The 18,832-nt window shown below is 40.8% G+C and overlaps 1 protein-coding gene and 1 pseudogene across 8 annotated transcripts in view; one reads left to right on the forward strand and one right to left on the reverse strand.

The window, feature by feature from the left end:
• Uimc1 (ubiquitin interaction motif containing 1) overlaps window positions 1-18,832 on the reverse strand; it is a 72,484-nt gene that overhangs the window by 41,108 nt on the left and 12,544 nt on the right. For 3 of the 8 annotated variants that reach the window (NM_011307.3, NM_001359757.1, XM_011244499.2), the window contains exons 3-7: window positions 16,623-16,707; window positions 8,416-8,540; window positions 7,315-7,420; window positions 6,271-7,007; window positions 735-820 (exon numbers count right to left, since the gene is read on the reverse strand). In NM_011307.3, the coding sequence (NP_035437.1) occupies window positions 735-820; window positions 6,271-7,007; window positions 7,315-7,420; window positions 8,416-8,540; window positions 16,623-16,707 (1,139 nt within the window). The remainder of the gene's footprint in view (window positions 1-734; window positions 821-6,270; window positions 7,008-7,314; window positions 7,421-8,415; window positions 8,541-16,622; window positions 16,708-18,832) is intronic. The other 5 variants (NM_001293660.1, XM_030247207.1, XM_006517167.3 and 2 more) reach the window with 4 other exon arrangements.
• Window positions 16,765-17,386, forward strand: Gm6344 (predicted gene 6344; annotated as a pseudogene).

Raw genomic sequence — 18,832 nt, forward strand, 5'->3', positions numbered from 1 at the left:
TCCATAGACCAAGTTCTAGGATTGCCAGGCCTACACAGAAAAATCCTGTCTCCAAAAACCAAAAAGAGGAAGAGAAAAAGAAAGAGAGAGAATTATGAACTAACTAGAAGAAAGTGGAGCCGGGCGTGGTGGTGCACACCTTTAATCCCCAACACTTGGGAGGCAGAGGCAGGCTAATTTCTGAGTTCAAGGCCAGCCTGGTCTACAGAGTGAGTTCCAGGATAGCCAGGGCTACACAGAGAAACCCTGTCTCAGAAAACAAACAAAAGTGGAAATATCTGGTCAGGAGAGGGGACACTGAGAGGACAGTGAGCCATGAGGGAGGCAAGTGAATGAGCGCAACGGAACAAATATATGAAGATGACGTGAAACTTATTGTTCTGTATGCTAATCTGAGTGAAAAAAGAAATATAACTAGAAAAAACAAAAAAGAAAGAAAAGAGGGCGAGCCATAAAGAAGCAGTCTAGGAAGCTGAGATGGATTAGGGAACAGCAAGTAATAAACTGTGAGATTTATGCTAAGATGACTAGAGTGGGTAAGAAAACCTCTCCCAGGCTTCTAAGAGATACACGTTTGCAAACTTACAGCTAAAAATGATTTCCAATCTCAGCACATAAAGGAGAGAAGAGTTCCCTGGCCAGTTTTCCATTTATATAATCTTTCAAGAGGTTCCTCTTCCTTAACCTCATACTGTAGAAAGAGACCTGAGACCCACAGCAGCATACAGCCTCACCTTTGCGTGGTGGGCACAGAGTTGTCTCCTTCAGAACTCTTCAGACCTTCTTCAGAGGTTTCTTCAACAAACAGACCTTGGGAAGACTGGAAAGACACAGGAAACATCTGACTACACAGGAGAACGTCTGTTTCCCTTTGTTACTTATTTTGTGCATGTTTACATGGAAGCCAGAGGTCAACCCTGGATGCCCTTCCTCAGAAGCTCTAGCCGCCTCTGGTTTTTGTTTGTTTATAACAGAGTCTCGCTCTGTGAAGACCAGGCTGGCGCCCAGTTCACAGTGCTCCTCCTCTGGGATTAAAGACACACACCACCACACTAAGCCATTGCTACCTTGGGCGTCGCTGTATTTTGTTTTGTTTCACATTTATCTTTCTTTGGGGAAGGATGCACATGTCACTGGGGTACATGTGGAAGCCAAAGGACAAGTTGCAAGGGTCAGTTCTCACTTTCCACCATGTGGTTTCTGAGGATCAAATTCAGGTCCTCTTTCTTGGTGGTGACAAGCACCTTTTTTTTAAAACAGCTTCCCTCATGGACCTCACTGACTAAGCTGGATGCTTAGCCCCAAGGTATCCATCCACCTGTCTCCAACTCTCCAGCCACCACCACACCCAGCCTATTTGACATAGGTTCTAGGGATGGAATTTGCATGGCAATCAGTTCCAACTGAATGTTCTCCTCAGCCCAAGTTTCTTTCTCTAAAAATAAAAACAAAATTTAAGAGCTGGAGAGATGGTTCAGTGGTTAAGAGCGCTGACTGCTCTTCCAGAGGTCCTGAGTTCAATTCCCAGTAAGAACATGGTCACTCACAACCACTTGTAATAAGATCTGATGCTCTCTTCTGGTGTGTCTGAAGATAGCTACAGTGTACTCACATAAATAAAATTAATAAATCTTTAAAAAAAAAACGAAAAAACAAAATTTAAAAAAAAATCCAAATTATCACTTAACAGCTAATAATAAGAATAAAACAAAGGCTGGCCATAGTAGCCCATGCCTTTTATCCTAGCACTTGGGAAACAGAGGCAGATAGATACCTGGGAGCTCAAGGCTAGCCTTGTCTACATATCAAGCTCCTGGGTAGCCAGAGCTACATAAAGGGCCCTGCCTCAAAACAAAATAATAACCCAGGCATAATGGTACATTAATGCCAGCACTTGGGAGGCAGAGGCAAGCAGATTTCTGTGAGTTCAAGGCTAGTCTGCGTCTACATCACGAGTTCCATGAAGAAAGCCAGTGATGCTATCTTAAGTGAAGGAAGTACCCCAGCTATGAAGCTTCTTCCAGGAAAAGCTTCTCTGACGACGACTTGGTAACGTGTTCAGGGTTTAACATGTTAAACATGTTATCCATACCCTAAACAAGTTTGGCATCCCTCTATGGTTCTAATAAATGATGACAAATAAAGGAAGGGGAAAAGAAAGGAGAAGGTAAAAAGGAGGAAAACTGAATCTATAATCAAAAGAAAAGTTGTACAGCAGCAACAGGCCAGCAAGATGGCTCAGGGGAAAAGACACTTGCTACCAAGCCTGACAATCCAAGTTCCATCCCTGGGCCTTACATAGCAAAAGGAGAGAAATAATTCCCCATAGGTTACCTTCTGACCTAAACACACACACACACACACACACACACACACACACACACACACACACACACACACACACACACACCTCTTTCTAGAAACCCTTGCATTAAAATACAGCAACAACAAATAATACACCCAACTCTTTAAATTAAGTGATGAATTTTTTCTTTGAAACAAAACAGGAAACACTGACACCTAGCGTCCACATAACAGAATTTCGTTGACTTAGGAAACGAGAGAAGTACCAACCCCAGGTCAAGCAACTGACAGAACTGAGTCCCACAGCTGTCTTCTGACCTTCACTCATGTGTTGTTACAACCTCTCCTCCCCCCAATACATACATAAATAAATGTCTTTAAAAGTGTGTTGCTCTTTTTTTAAGTAAAATTCAAAATAACAAAGTCAATGTCAACCTCTGGCCTCCAATCTCTAACACGCATACATATTATGTGTATACACACACACACACCAAAAAAACAAAACAAAACAAAAGCATTGCACTAGACATTTTATATAAACACACTTTCATCCTTACAACTACATAAAGATGGGGCTGAAGAGATGGCTCAAAATTAAGAACACTTGCTGTTCTTGCAGAAGACCGATTCAGCTCTCCACCGATACGGCAGCTCACAACCATCCCTAACTTCCTTCTGTATATTATAAAGCATCATATAACTACAAACCCATTATTAAGTATAATTTTTAGAGTATTCTGGGTTTTTTTTTCCGAGACAGGGTTTCTCTGTGTATCCCTGGCTGTCCTGGAACTCACTTTGTAGACCAGGCTGGCCTCGAACTCAGAAATCCGCCTGCCTCTGCCACCTTTGCCCGGCTGAGTAGTCTGTTTTATTACTAAAGTTTTTATTACAATTTCTGATACTAGACCTTGAGTTTTTTAGTTTCTCTTTTTACTGTATTTGTTTGGTTTTCCTTACAATAAAGATTTATGAAGTGATAGCTCCTAAAAGTATTCCTATAGTTTTGACTTTTGTATCTTAGTAATTTTGTGTCTTTAGCAAGCCATTTAGTATCAGGTTTTTTTTTATTATATATTTTCTTTATTTACATTTCAAATGTTATCCCCTTTTCTGGTTTCCCCTCTGAAAGTCCCCTTCTCCCATTCCCTCCCCTCTTCCCCTGCTCACCAACCCACCTACTCCTGCTTCCTGGCCCTGGCATTCCCCTATACTGGGGCATAGCGTCTTCACAGGACCAAAGGCCTCTCCTTCCATTGATGCCCGACAAGGCCATCCTCTGCTACATATGCAGCTGGAGCCATGAGTCCGACCATGTGTACTCTTTGGTTGGTGTTTTGGTTCCCTGGGAGCTCTGGGGGTACTGATTAGTTCATATTGTTGTTCATCTTATGGGGCTGCAAACCCCTTTTAGTATCAATTTTTACATCTATAAAATGGGAAATAACAATTCCTATTTCTAAATAATTTAAAGAAAGGTAGAGAAACAAGATATACAATGTCCATACATAATACTATCTAGCCATATTAGAAATAGACTAAGACAGAAATTTAAATGTCCCCAAAAGGAGACTGGGTTCATTAGAAAAAGTCACCAGAAGCAAAATTAGAAATATACCATGATGAGAAAGAATAAACTGGGAAACTGTCTTAACTTATATCACAGATTATCTCCGCTAGGATTGTCATGGTGGAGGAAGGAAGCTGACCCTGCAAGTTGTCTTCTGACCTTGCATACTATGGCATTTGTGCACACAGGACACACACACACACACACACACACACACACACAAAGGAGGGAAGAAAGAAAGAGAGAGGAAGGAAGGAAGCAAGGAAGGAAGGAAGGAAGGAAGGAAGGAAAACTATATAGAGATTTTTTTCATCTCTATATCAGGAAATGTCATTCAGTCTGAATATATCATGCTGGTGCAGGTTTGGGGCGCTAGCATTCATATACCTGATGGGAATGCAAATGTTTGATTTTCTATAGATGACAATTCAGTAATAGTTAACAAAACTGTAATGTATACAGTCTCTAATCCTTGTACCTATAAGAAATTATTCTACAACTATTCAAGGTACTAATACAGGACTACTTGGCATAGAAAAATATGAGACAACTTACATGCTCACCAGCCAGCTACTGAATGTTATGATTTATCCAATACCAGTATATCCCATATCTCCAAATAAAGCATGGTGTGTGTGTGTGTGTGTCTATTAAACTGAATATTGTTATAGAATGATCTCAGAATTACTAAACAAAAAAGAACAAAAGAATGTATACAGTAAACTATCATATACAGACATATCTCAGTGAGCAGTGCTTACCTAGCATGCAGGAAGTCTTGGATGCCATTCCCTGCACTATAGAAAGCACACGATAAAAATACTTGCCTGTAACTCCAATACTCTGCAGACGGCAGCAAGAGGATCACAAGTTCAAGGTCATCCTTGCTACACAAGTCTGAGGCAAGCCTGGGCTACATGAGAACCTATAGGAACTGAAGTTCCCAGAAAAAAAAAAAAAAAAAAAAAGCTACATCTACACGGAGCACTCTACAAGGCTGTTTAACTGATTAGAACCTCAATGACTGTGAAAAGACTATAAGGTTGCATGTCTGGAACCAAATTTTCTTAGTCCCAAAGCAGCCATTTATTGATCACCTGTGTGTGTGAATAAACATTCTTTTGACTATCAGGTAATGGAATATATGAGCAGACCCCTAGCTCCCACCAACCCAAAAGCTAAGAACGTCATCAGACAGTATCTGAGGCCTATACAGAGATTCCCTCATTTTCACTGCAATCTACCTGATATTCCCACCAACGTTATTTGAAAAATGATTTCTTTTTAAATACATTTGTATTATTTTTAATTGTGTAAAGGTGTGTGTCTACGTGAGGATATATGCACATTGAGTGCTGGTATCCTCAGAAAACAGAGGCATTCCATCACCTGGATCCAGCGAGTCACAGACAGCTGTGAAATGGGAATCACACCCTGGTCCTCTGGAAAAGCAGCAAGTGCTCTTAGCCGCTGAGCCCTCTCTCCAGCCCCCTGAAAAGTGTTTTTAGCTATAACTTTCTTTGTGCATTTTCTATAAAACTGATACCTTGCTGGAACATGTAATTTGGGATAACCTAAATCTGTGTTCCCAGCTTATAGCAATTCATATTTGGCTACAGAATAAATTAATTCTTATGCCTTCTGAGATGAAAGCTGTGCTTTTCACATTGACACTTGTCAAAAAAAATGGGGAAAAGAATATATATATTTTATATTACATAAAATATCATGGAAGAATACACTAAAAATTAGTAGCATGGATTGAATCCAGAGAGGGGAAATGTCTGGCTAGAAGGTGTAGCTGAAAGACAAATATATATATTTAATTTGCATTTCCTTGAATATTTTAAAACCGAATGTAGAAAAACATTTTAAAAATAAAAAGTTTGGAAATGAAAATATGGTATACACTAACAAGATGAAATAATGTGTTGATGTATATCGGATAAGTAGAGAAAGATTTCTGGTAAATTATAAAGTAAAAGAAATGAACAAAGTTTGTGCAGAAGAGTCTCCATTTTGCTTAAAACTGAAAATAAAAATAAAAATGTGTTTTATAGGTATAGAAATGATGATGATTGCCTTTTGGTGGTTGGATAGCAGAAAACTATTGGGTTTGTTTGTTTGTTTGTTTGTTTGTTTGTTTGTTTTTGAGACAAGATCTCACAATGTAGCCTAGGCTGGCCAGACTGCTTCACCCTCCTGAGTGCTAGGATTATAGGTATACCACCATACCAAGGTCCTTTTCTTTTCTCTCTTTTTTTAACTTTTCTTATTTTATATAGTGATCATATATTATATTAATAAGCAGATAGAGGGAAAGACCACAAAAAATAGTTAATTCTTATTTTAGCTGTAAATAAATGATCCTTAATTACAACACCACTGACCCTTACCTGACCACGACTGGTTGTTGGTTCTTCCTCCAACAAAAGTTTCTGTTTCAAGCTTTTAATTGGACTTTTTTGAAAATCCTTGGTTTCTGAGTGCCAGACAGATGCCCTAGATTCCTGCCTTTCCTCTTTGGCTTCATCTCCCATATCTTCTGAGATGCCTTCATTTTTGTCACTAGTCTGATCTTCTTGGCCACATTCATTCTGGATCAGAAAAGGAGGTCTAGGTAACACTGGTTCCCCAAACCCTCTTTTTTTAACAAGCTGTCTCTGAGCCATTTTCAGGCTCTTCTGATAAACCTCTAACTGGCAGAGAATGACATTGGTGTATTGATTGGGATCTACTCCAGCAGGGCAGAATGGAATACCCCAGTAGTAGTGCACAGTGCCCCCAGTGTCCTGGAGACCTTTTGTGTCTGCTGGGATAGGAAGGCATTGCCTAGACGTGTCCCCCCTACCCTGGACAGCTTTGGAAAAAGCATAACCACTCCCAGTACTTTCCTGTGGCTTCCCACACTGTGTGTGCTCAGCCAAGTGGCCAGTACATCTGTCAAAACATTTAACGTTCTCATTCTCAAACACTGGCTGGCTTGACTGGTCCCAGCTTCCTGAGCTGCCAGAGACCGGCTCCTCTTCAGTGTTTTCATTGTGGTCCCAGGGCTCCTTTCTTTGCTCAGCCTCGTTTCCCTGACTGACATGTGAGCCTTTACACAGTGATGGAGGTACCAGCTGCCATACGCCTGTAGGTATTTGAGAAAAAGTAGGGCTAAGGACAAATTTGTTTTTAATGAAGACAGCTTGGTAAGCTATCACTTATCAAGAATTACAAAATGTGGCTATGAAAAGCTGTTCTTTGGCTTTAGCCAAACAAAGAGTGTTCTTTCCTTGGAGATAAAAGTATGTTTGTTGAATATTAACAAAATTTCAACTATTTCTGCTTGGACTTCTTCAATATCATAACAAGGATTTGGGGCATCTCTATCTCTACTCTCAGCAGAAGTGATATAGTTATACTTGATGAGTAGGAGTCAGAACAGGAAGACATGCCTTCAGTGGTCCCAGAGTCTTTGGTGTTCTCTTGATGGGAATGTGAAGATAGTTCAGCAGCCAGAGGTCGAGATCTGGTAGCAGAAGCAGCAGAAGACCAGCAACTCTGAAACAAGTGATCCCATACCAGACCAGGTTTATTTTTAAAATAGCTGTATATGAAGAGTCACAGGAAGGACAAAAATAAGAGACCACTGTCCCTAGGAGTTTCTCCTCTTCAGATATAACTGCTCGATTCAAATGTATTCCCCAATGTAAAGTGAATACCTATATATATTTACTATGCTCTTCCTAATATGGAGGGTATATAGTATATAGAATGGTTAGAGATATATATTCACATGGTGATATATGCCTCTAGTCCTAAGCTTTTCAGAAGGCTGAAGTAAGGGACTACTTGAACTTCCTTCTAGGAAGCTCAAACAAACAAGCTAACAAGCAAAGAGAATCAAGGATTGCTCAGAATCTGCCACTGGCAAGTATCCTTATATTGTTTAATTTCTATTAAATATATTCACGTCATAATTTAATGTTTTTTCACGTCATAATTTAATGTTTTTGTTTGTTGTTGATTTGGTTTGGTTTTGGTTTTTGAGACAGAACTTCTCTGTGTAGCCCTGGCTGCTCTGGAACTTGCCCTTAGACCAGGCTGGCCTCAAACTCAAAGATGTAACTGCCTCTGCCTTCTGAGCTCTGCCTGGGATTAAAGGCATTGTAACCACCACCTAGCTATTTGATTATTTTTAAACTGCCCATTCTTTCTCTCATTTTCTTTGCTGTCCCCACAAATGAGGTGGGAGGGTGAACATCTGACCCCAGAGCTTTGGGGATTTTGGGTATTCTACAACCCTTCAGAAGCTCTATGATTCTTTTAAGCCACTGACTGAAAAATCTGTGAAGCAGAATCAAACTCATATAGCAACAAAAGCACTCCACCCAGATTAATCAGCAACATGGACTTAAAAAAAAAAAGTAGTGAGATTTTTTATTAACTGAAAACCCTATAAACTACCAAAGCTCATTTCTCATACAACTACATCAACCAGTAAATAACTGAGAACATTATTAATAAACCCCACAAACTTCCAACAGCATATTTACATTCAGGCTTTCAGCAATGGCTTTCCGCAAGAGCTCCTCTTCTTTCTCCTCCTGGTTATTCACCTCCCTAGCTTCCTGCTCACTCATCTTGAGAGCCAAAGCAAATTGTTCTTCTTCTGACATGTCTGTAAGAGTGTAAAGAAGGAGAAAATACCACAAACACCAAATTAGCATGAAGGCAAAAAAACAGAATCATTAAACTGTCAACTGATAATACTGTAAACCATATAGTATGATTTGTACTCTAATAAGGAAGTCACATAAGGTAAGGTGTGGTCAAGATCATTAGTAGCATCCCAGGCATTGGAGGCACACATCTTTATAAACCCTGCTCTCTGGAGGCAGAGGCAGGCAGATCTCTGTGAGTTTGAAGCCAGCCTGGTCTACAGAATGAGTTCCAGGACAGGCAAGGATACACACAAAAGCCCTATCAGGAAAGACCAAAACAAACACATTAGAAGCAGTTATAAGAACCATGGGTTGACTAGAGCATAAGCCCCCACAAAGGCATAGTGCTAGCCTATAGTGTTCATTATTGCATCTCTAGCACATATGAGAGAGTCTGTCAATCGGTAACTGTTGCATAAATAAACAAAAACCATTACAGAGCTCTTTGTGCTAAATACCACACTACTTTATGCTGAACATTTAACCAGAACAATTTTACTCTTCAGAATCTTTGTGTATTTATGATGTAGTCCAGGCTGGCCTTGAGGATGAACCTGAATTTCTGCCTCTAGTTACACTAGCACACATCACCTACTTTATATGGTGATAGAGACTCAACCAGGACTTCTTGCATGCTAAGCTAAACAACATATATCTCCAGATCTCAAAATCTTCTAATTTATTCAACTTAACAAATCCTTAGTTGTTATTTATTTATTGTTTTCAACTAACAGCAACCGTAGTATACCAGAGAAATGGCTGATTCCAAGTCTAGGTCATGAAATTTCCAAGATAAGCTAAAATACTTTTTATAACAGTTAGCAAAGAATCTATCATACATTCCTAGCATTGTATTAAAAGAACTTAGTAGCAAAGTTGGAAAACAAAAACTACTGGCTTAAAATTGAAACGGAATCCATTGCATCATCCGTATTGATTAAAACATAGCAAACGCCAGGTGCTGGTGGTGCACGCCTTTAATCCCAGCACTCGGGAGGCAGAGGCAGGCGGATTTCTGGGTTCGAGGCCAGCCTGATCTACAAAGTGAGTTCCAGGATAGCCAGGGCTATACAGAGAAACCCTGTCTCAAAAAAAAGAAAAGAAAACAAAACAAAACAAAAACATAGCAAACATTCCCAAATATTCTCATTCAATGCCTTCAACATAAGGAAATATGATATAAGCTGGATGAGTTATGTCTTCAGCAGTATAATCATCTTATGCTCCGGTGGAGAGCTCTACACCTATCCTCACAAGGACAGCCCTAGTTAAAAATCAATATATCTCTGTGATGGTTATTCTTGGTTGTCAACCTGACTACATCTGGAATTAATTATAAACCCAAACAGCTAGTTGTGAGTGATTTTTTAGTTAATTGGATCATTTGCGGTAGGAAGACACATCTTAAATCCAGATCATTTGGGGTCAGAAGACCCTGCCTAAATCTGGGCCACGCCCTCTCATGGCAGCCTACATAAAAGATATGGAAGAAAGGAGCTTTTGCCTTCGGCCTGCTTTTCTCACGGCCAAGCTATAACCTGCTGCTGAGGCAGGTATTAGAGCCTTCTTTGGGATTCTGATGAGTACTAAAGATTAGCTGAGACATCCAGCCTCACAGACTGAACAGCGATTGGATTCTTGGACTTTCCATTGGAGACACTGTTAAGACTAGTTGAAGCACAGCCATAAGCCACTCTAATAAATCCTATACATGTGTACACACACACTCACACACACACTCACACACATACATACATACACACACACACACACACACACACACACTCACACACACACACATATTCATTCTACCAGTTCTGTTCCTCTAGAGAACCCCGACTAATATAGTCACAAAACAAAATAAAAAACAAAAGTCATGGAAGCAGGAGAGGAATTTATAGAGTAAGCAGAATTGATGAGAGTCAAGGATAAGAGAGGTAGGAATGAGTATGATCAGATTGCATCATATACATGAGTGAAATTATCAAAAATAAATTTAAATTTAAAATGCTGCAAAAAAAGTTATCTCCAAAGATGATCTTAACATGTTAAGTTGATGGTCTATTTGCTCCCATAGGCACATAAGGGCAGATAGTGAAAGACGCATACATACACAGGTACCCCCATAGATATATTATGTTTCAAATCAGTTCTTAAATATCCTCCTTTTAAATCTAAGCAATCAAGACAATCTACCAGATACAAAAGGAAAACCTTTAGTATGAAGATCTAAAAATCTGAAAATGTGAAAAAGTAGTAACAAAAATACTAATAATTAATATCCTCCAGAAATAAGACTTTGGACACTAGATCTCTGAACACACTCAGGATTCCATAAATAAACAAAGAACACTAGAGAACTATTAAGAAATTCTGAGATTGGCTAGGCTTGATAGCTCATGCCTTTAATGTACCAGCACTCGAGAGGCAGATGCAGAGGCAGGCAGGTATTTTTGAGTTCCAGGCCAGCCTGATCTATAAAGCAAGTCCAGAATAGCCAGAGCTCTGTAACAGAAATACCCTCAAAAGCCAAAACCAAAAAGGAAATTAAAAAAAAGAGAGAAAAAACTCTGAAATGAATGAAAATGAAGATATGCATTTTTCAAAACCTATGAGGAAAGCTAAAGTTAGTGATTGTACAGCCAAAGGTGTGGGTATAGAATGCTCGTGTGAAAGAGAGATAAAAGACGTAGCTTAGCTGGTACAGTGCTTCCTTACATGAAGCCTTGGGTTCAATTTCAAGCAATGGTGGTATTTTTACATTGTTTCATTCACATCATGCACCCTAGTCACACTCATCTTACCATCCCTCATATCTGCCTTTGCAACCTCTCTCCCAAACTAAAAAACAAACAAGCATAGAAACCATCTCATCATGGAAGCTGTAGTGTGTTATAGTGTTCCATAGTATATCCCTCTGTCCATACATCTTCACTTGCAAATGTTCATTGCACTGAGTCATTGTTCTGTTTTGAGGTCTCTGACTTCTGTAACACAATCAATATTGGATCTGCTCAGGACTCCTCCCGGTTATCCTGTTGCCTTATGTCATGGAGATCCTGCAGCTTTGGATGAGCTAGCCCTTTTATGAGTCCCAACTGTCCACATATGATATAGATTTCGGGGTGGGTCAACTCAGAGCCCTGGATATGGGTCTGTATAATGGCTATGCTGGTCACCCTGCCAGGTTCTCCCTTATCCACACCACCAGGGCAAGCTCTCCAGCACTGTTCCCACTAATCCACCCAATCCCACCACAGGCAGGAGGCAGGGGCAGCTCTCCTGCTCTGCTACTCTGCTGCTCTGCTCTCCTGCTCTGTCCTCCTGCCCTCCTGCTCTCAGGGTTGCTCACATACACACCTCCAGAGCCAGCTCCACTGTGCTGCCCAGTCAAGGCACAGGGCCCACTCTCCCAAGTGCTGCAGCTTAGGAGGGGCTGGGCCAGCTCTCACACTCTTGGGGCCCGCTCACCTGTGCCTTCAACTTCATCTACAATCTTTCTTTTTTAAGATTTATTTATTTCTATATCTAAGTACACTGCAGCTGTCTTCAGATGTACCAGAAGAGTGCATCTTAAGATCACATTAAGGATGGTTGTGAGCCACCATGTGGTTGCTGGGATTTGAACTCATGACCTTTGGAAGAGCAGTCGGTGCTCTTAACCACTGAGCCATCTCTCCAGCCCCCTTCATCTACATTCTTAAGAAATAGCAGTCTGTATTTTTCTTGTGGTATCTCCCATGGACTTGGTATCACACTTAAGAAATAAGTTGGGTAGTATTCTCTCATAATCTAATATATGTAGACACTTATGAAGAACTACTAATATTTCACTCTCTTTGACAAAGATGACCCATGAAGCTATCAAACCTGTCTTTTTGTTTATAGATACTTTTTGTCATAGCTGCTTGTTAATTCAATTTTTTATTATATTGGTTATATTTTAATTTCTACTTCTTAAGTCAGTTTTGGTTTGTGTCTTCTTAAGAATTTATCCATGAAGTTCAAGTTATCTATTTTCTTGGTATATGCTTTTTCATACTCTTTCCCTTATATACAACTTAGCTCTCTTTTCTGTTCTTTATTTTATTTTGAAGTACAATTCAGTTTATTTTATATGGTTGTGCTTGTTGTCAACATAACCAAGAGTTGTCTGGAAAAGAGAACTTCACTGAGTAATTAATTCCCTCCATCGGATTAGCTTATAAGCATTATCTTGATTAATGATTGACGTGAGAGGCCCTGGCCCACTCTAGATGGTGCCAGCTTAGACAGGCATCCCATGTAAAGCAACAAGAGGAGCAAGCCATGGGAAGACAGACAGTAAGCAGCACTCCTCCACAGTCTGCTTCCAGTGCTGGCTTCCAAGTTCCTGCTTGAGCTTCTGATCTAACTTCCCTCAATGACAGACTGTAATATGAAAGTGCAAACCAAATAAATCCTTTCTTTTCTCAAAGATGCTTTTGGTCATGGTGTTTATCACAACAATAGAAATGGTATAAGGTATAATAACAAGCTCATACAATGGCAGGGATTGTGCTCCAATGTTGGAAGCCATTTCATATGCTTTCTGTGATAGCCTGCCTGTCAGGCAGTCAAGGCAGGTCAGGGTCTGCTGGCAGATTTCCTGGCCTGTTGATACATGGAACACTTGAGGCTCAAGGCAAGGGATGGAATGTTCTATTAATCTTGGTGGAAGGAACAGGGAGGCCTCCAGGTAGGAACAGATATCCTGTGTGTACGTCAACCATCGTCTCTCCTAGCTTGTGACTTTGTTTCCCACAGCACTATAAAGTATAATAAGGCTACGAAAAGGAAACTCGAGGCTGGTGTGGTATTGACCTGCAGCCCTCCCGATTTCTAACTTTTGTCTCTAGTCTTTGAAGTGGAAGGTTAAGGGTTCTTTGGAGTCAGCTGTGTTGCATGGTGTTTTGCTGGGACAAACACATGAAGGAGTGTTTTCCTGAAGAGGACACAGGTCAAAGACTAAGCAGACTCATGAAGGAATGTTTCACTGGAGCAGACACAGGACAGAGGATGTTCTGCTAAAGCAAACATGTGAAAGGGCAAGTGATGAAGGAATCTTTGCTAACAACAATTATGTATTGGTCTGCCTTATATTGCATATTTGCGCTCCATTTGTACTAGGGCAAGGCACGTGGCGGACACGTGATGTTTGGAGGGTATAAATAGGAGTAACGGAGACCCTGCTTGGCTTGCTGGTACAGCTAGCTGTGTAATGTTTATGGGTCTTCCTTCACTGATCTTCACTTCCCTGAGAGAGGCACAGCTGAGAACTTCTGGTGTTCCTCCTGGTTCCTACTGCTGACTCAAGCCGAGGCTGAGGCCTGGCTGTCTCTGCTAGGTAGTGCTATCACTGTTGATTCCTGTTTGCTAACCCAACTCTACCGACTCTGCCGAACTGGACTGGGGTGTACCTGTAAAGTGTTTGCCAGTGGTTCAAGCTGCCAGTGCCTGCTATCCTGTAAAGTGAACTGCCAATTTCTAGATAACAAATGGGAGTTGCTCCAAAGAACCTTTCTAAACAGGTCCACTTCTCCACCCCACAACCCCTGTATCCTTTCTTTTCCACTATCTCTGGTGGGTGGTGGGCTACAAGGGAGGTTAAAGTGTTTAAGATCATTAAAATTAGTTTTTGAAAAAATTAAAGATACAAGTCTTCTTTCCTATAGTCATCTTTCCTATAATAATCCTCACTCCCCCTCAGAGGACTGTTCGACTTCATACCAGCAAGTCTAGTGTACTCCAAATACAGTAATGAAAAACTGTAGCTTAAAAATAGGAATGGAGCCGGGCGGTGGTTGCGCACACCTTTAATCCCAGCACTTGGGAGGCAGAGGCAGGTGGATTTCTGAGTTCGAGGCCAGCCTGGTCTATTGAGCGAGTTCCAGGACAGCCAGGGCTACACAGAGAAACCCTATCTCAAAAAAAAAAAAAAGAAAAAAAAATAGGAATGGAGCCAGGCATGGTGGCGCACGCCTTTAGTCCCAGCACTCGGGAGGCAGAGGCAGGTGGATTTCTGAGTTTGAGGCCAGCCTGGTCTACAGAGTGAGTTCCAGGACAGCCAGACTGACATCTCTTTCTTATGTCCAGAGGTATAAGAGATTGCAGGCTGATTCTTGTACAGCAATACACAGCAAAGAAGTCCCCTTTAAGTCCTTTAATTAGGACCAATAATAGTTTTACGTAGTTTCATAAAAAAAATAGCTGCTCACAAATATAAGTACTTCCAAACATGGACAGGATCATACACAAGTTTTTATATTTCAGATTATATTCCCAAGATATCTCTAGAGCACACAAGACAGAAAGATGGTTGGTCCCAGCCCAGCCTGTACCATAATAGGTGAGAATCTGCCTGGAATCCTGGGTGTCCAGTGTTGTCTTACTTGGTTCTCAGGAAGGCATCCCCTTGCAGTTCTATGACTTTTAATTGCAACTCTTCACTCACACAATATCAGCTCCTTCTCATCAAGCTTGAATCAGAGAGCTGCTCATGGAAGCCAGTCTTCAGCTCTTTTTTTTTTCCCATTTTTTTATTAGGTATTTAGTTCATTTATATTTCCAATGCTATACCAAAAGTCCCCCATACCCACCCACCCCCCCACTTCCCTACCCACCCACTCCCCCTTTTTGGCCCTGGCATTCCCCTGTACTGGGGCATATAAAGTTTGCAAGTCCAATGGGCCTCTCTTTGCAGTGATGGCCGACTAGGCCATCTTTTGGTACATATGCAGCTAGAGACAAGAGCTCCGGGGTACTGCTTAGTTCATATTATTGTTCCACCTATAGGGTTGCAGTTCCCTTTAGTTCCTTGGGTGCTTTCTCTAGTTCCTCCATTGGGGGCCCTGTGGTCCATTCAATAGCTGACTGTGAGCATCCACTTCTGTGTTTGCTAGGCCCCAGTCTTCAGCTCTTTAATTTGGAAAATGTAGTTTTTGTCATCACTTTTATTCTTAGAAACAAATTTTAGCACTGAAAAATGGCTCAGACTTTTCCTTTTCAAATGGGTTTCCCAAAGATATAATTTTACCAGGAATTAGTAATCTGAATTCTTTATCTGTGCAACTACTTAAGGATGCCCTTGCCAATAACTATCCAATACATTTTTAGATAGATCAACCAAAAGCCCAAACTTCTGGCCCCATTTCTGTTTATGAGCTGAAACATAGTTCCCTACATAAGGCAAAAACAAGTCAGTTCCACCTAAAAGTTCATAAAATTATTTTAGCATCAATACTACATCTCAGCCAGCCTGCTGCACACCTAACTCTCTAGTCAAAGAACAGAACTTGCTGTGGTTCAAGGCAGGGAAATGTATCCAGATATGTAGTGGAGCCAATCTGAGCCGCTCGTTATATGGCTGGAGATATGATTTAAACTCTGACAGTGACAGGCACAGGCTTTACAACTCCTGCCACTGTGGATTTCAGCTTTGCAATAAGTTGTAAAAACACCACCCATGGCAAAATTGCTTATCTAAGCTAACACCAATTTTGACCAGTCCACATTAAATTTTTTGTCAGCATAAAAGAGTAAATCATCGCCCATCATGCCTTTTACTGAAGAACAGAAGTCAGCTGAAAGCTGCACTCTGTCTTCTAAATTTTACACAGCAAGAAAAGGGGGCTAAACAAATGAGTCAATGGTCAAGAGCACTTGCTGCTCTCACAGGGCACCTGCGTTACGTTCCCAACATTACCCAGCAGCTCAAAAGCATTTGTACCTTCAGTTCCAGGAGATCTAACTCTTTCGGTACCAGGCACACACCAGCACTCACACACAGAACACAATGTTTAAGAGGTGGGTAGAGAATCAAGAGCTCTCGGAAGGGTGCCTAGCTGTGAAGTCACATTTATAATTTCAATAGTCCTCCTCTAGGAAGGCTTAAAGTAACTCTCTAAGAAATTTTCAAAAGTTTAAAGATTAGGACCCAAGAGGAAGCATATATACCCCTAGAGAATTCTCTTCTCCTAATGAAAACACTGTATGAATTCAATTAAAAAATGAAAACTTACGTGCAACTTTTCTTTTAGCCAAACACTTTGATCTGTTCGACTGTTTTGTCTTCGTTTTCTGCAATCCATTCTCCTCTTTTGTTTCCTGTTATAAATAAAAAAATAAGATCAGAGTAGGTGACATTAAAAGTAATAATTTTTGGGGAGCCGCGGGTTACCGTGCAGACATGGCCAAGTCCAAGAACCACACCACACACAACCAGTCCCGCAAATGGCACAGAAATGGCATCAAGAAACCCCGGTCGCAAAGATACGAATCTCTTAAGGGGGTTGACCCCAAGTTCCTGAGGAACATGCGCTTTGCCAAGAAGCACAACAAGAAAGGCCTGAAGAAGATGCAGGCCAACAATGCAAAGGCAGTGAGTGCGCGCGCAGAGGCCATCAAGGCCCTGGTGAAGCCTCAGGCCATCAAGCCCAAGATGCCAAAAGGCCCCAAACTCAAGCGGCTGGCTTTCATCGCTCACCCTAAGCTTGGGAAGCGGATTCGAAGCTACATGGCCAAGGGTCAGAGGCTCTGCCAACCGAAGCCTAAGGTCCAAACCAAGGCAGGGGCCAAAGCTCCAGCTAAGGCCCAGGCTTCAGCTCCAGCCCAGGCTCCCAAAGGTGCTCAGGCCCCCAAAAGTGCCCAGGCCCCTGTGAAGGCCCCATAGAAATGGCTCCTGCCAGTGTGAAGACAGACGGACTGCTGTGACACACCTCCCCACACACTATTTGCAGATGACCAGTGTCCTATGCTGTTCTTACAAATAAACTCAGGCAAGATCAAAAAAAAAAAAAAAAAGTAATAATTTTTCTATTTCTTCTATATTTCCTTTTGGTTAGTAGAAACCTGTGAATTACCAGTGATAACTAATAATGGTATGCATAAGACATAAGAAAGTCCTTTTCTCAATTAAAAAAAGGCATGCATCTAGAACCAATTAGACCATAAGAATAGAAATGTATAATATACTGACATGATTAACTATTATGTTCACAGAAACACATAAAAACTGGCCAATATTCAAAACACTAGTAGACATCCACCCAAGATCAGAGGCATTTGATTCAGTAAGTGTTTGATTCCAATATATTCATTTATTGTAAATCATTCTTTGGCCACTGGTTGGTTGATGAAAGAAAAAGTAAAAGAATTCTATAAAATCAATTTTAAAAATCTAATATACCAACCCTACTCAACTTCAAAACTTAATAAGTAGCACTTGGGAGGCACAGGCAGGCGGATTTCTGAGTTCGAGGCCAGCCTGGTCTACAAAGTGAGTTCCAAGACAGCCAGGGCTGCACAGAGAAACCCTGTCTCGAAAAACAAAACAAAACAAACAAAAAACAAAAAAACAAAAAAAAAGAAAGTTAAGCTAGGTAGTAGTGGTGGTGCATGCCTTTAATCCTGGTGGCACTTAGGAGGCAGAGGCAGATGGATCTCTGTGAGTTCAAGGCTAGTGTGGTCTACAGAATGAGTCCTAGGGCAGCTAAGCCTACACACAGAGAAAGAAAGAAAGAAAGAAAGAAAGAAAGAAAGAAAGAAAGAAAGAAAGAAAGAAAGAAAGGAAGGAAGGAAGGAAAAGAGAGAGAGAAGGGGTGGGAGGGAGAAAGAAAGGGAGGGAAAAGAAAGAATGAAAGTAAACTTAGATATCATAAAATCAGCTTACAAAAGTAAAAAAAACAAAAACAAAAAGTAGTCTACTAAAGTAGAAAGCAATACACACATAAACATATGTTCTATCTTCTTTTTGTTTTCAATGCATCCCAACCAGTTTCCAGTTTCCACTCTTCCAGTCCCCCCCACACACCTCCCCTCTCCCCCAGATCCACTTCTCCTCCATTTCTATCTTCTCATAATGCAGAAATTATGCTATTAATAAAAAAAGCAGAAAGTAAAATATATCGATCAACTACTACATAGATTAAAAGCAAAAGTCAAATAATACTAATCAAAACTGAAAACTCAGATAGTAGCCAAAATAAGAAAAGACAATAAAAGAAATTATGAAAAGAATGCTGTGGTGGTTTAATAAGAATAGCCCCATAGACTCATGTGTTTGAATGTTTGGCCCAGAGCACTATTGAGAGGTGAGGCCTTGTGGTGGGTTTGGCTTTGTTGGAGGAAGTGTGTCACTAGGGGGTGGGCTTTAAGATCTCAAAAGTTCAAGCCAGGCTTAGTGACTCAGTTCACTTCCTGCTGCCTGTTGGTTCAGAAGTAGAATTCTCTG

Source organism: Mus musculus, chromosome 13 (genome assembly GCF_000001635.26).
Source record: "Mus musculus strain C57BL/6J chromosome 13, GRCm38.p6 C57BL/6J".
NCBI lineage: Eukaryota > Metazoa > Chordata > Mammalia > Rodentia > Muridae > Mus > Mus musculus.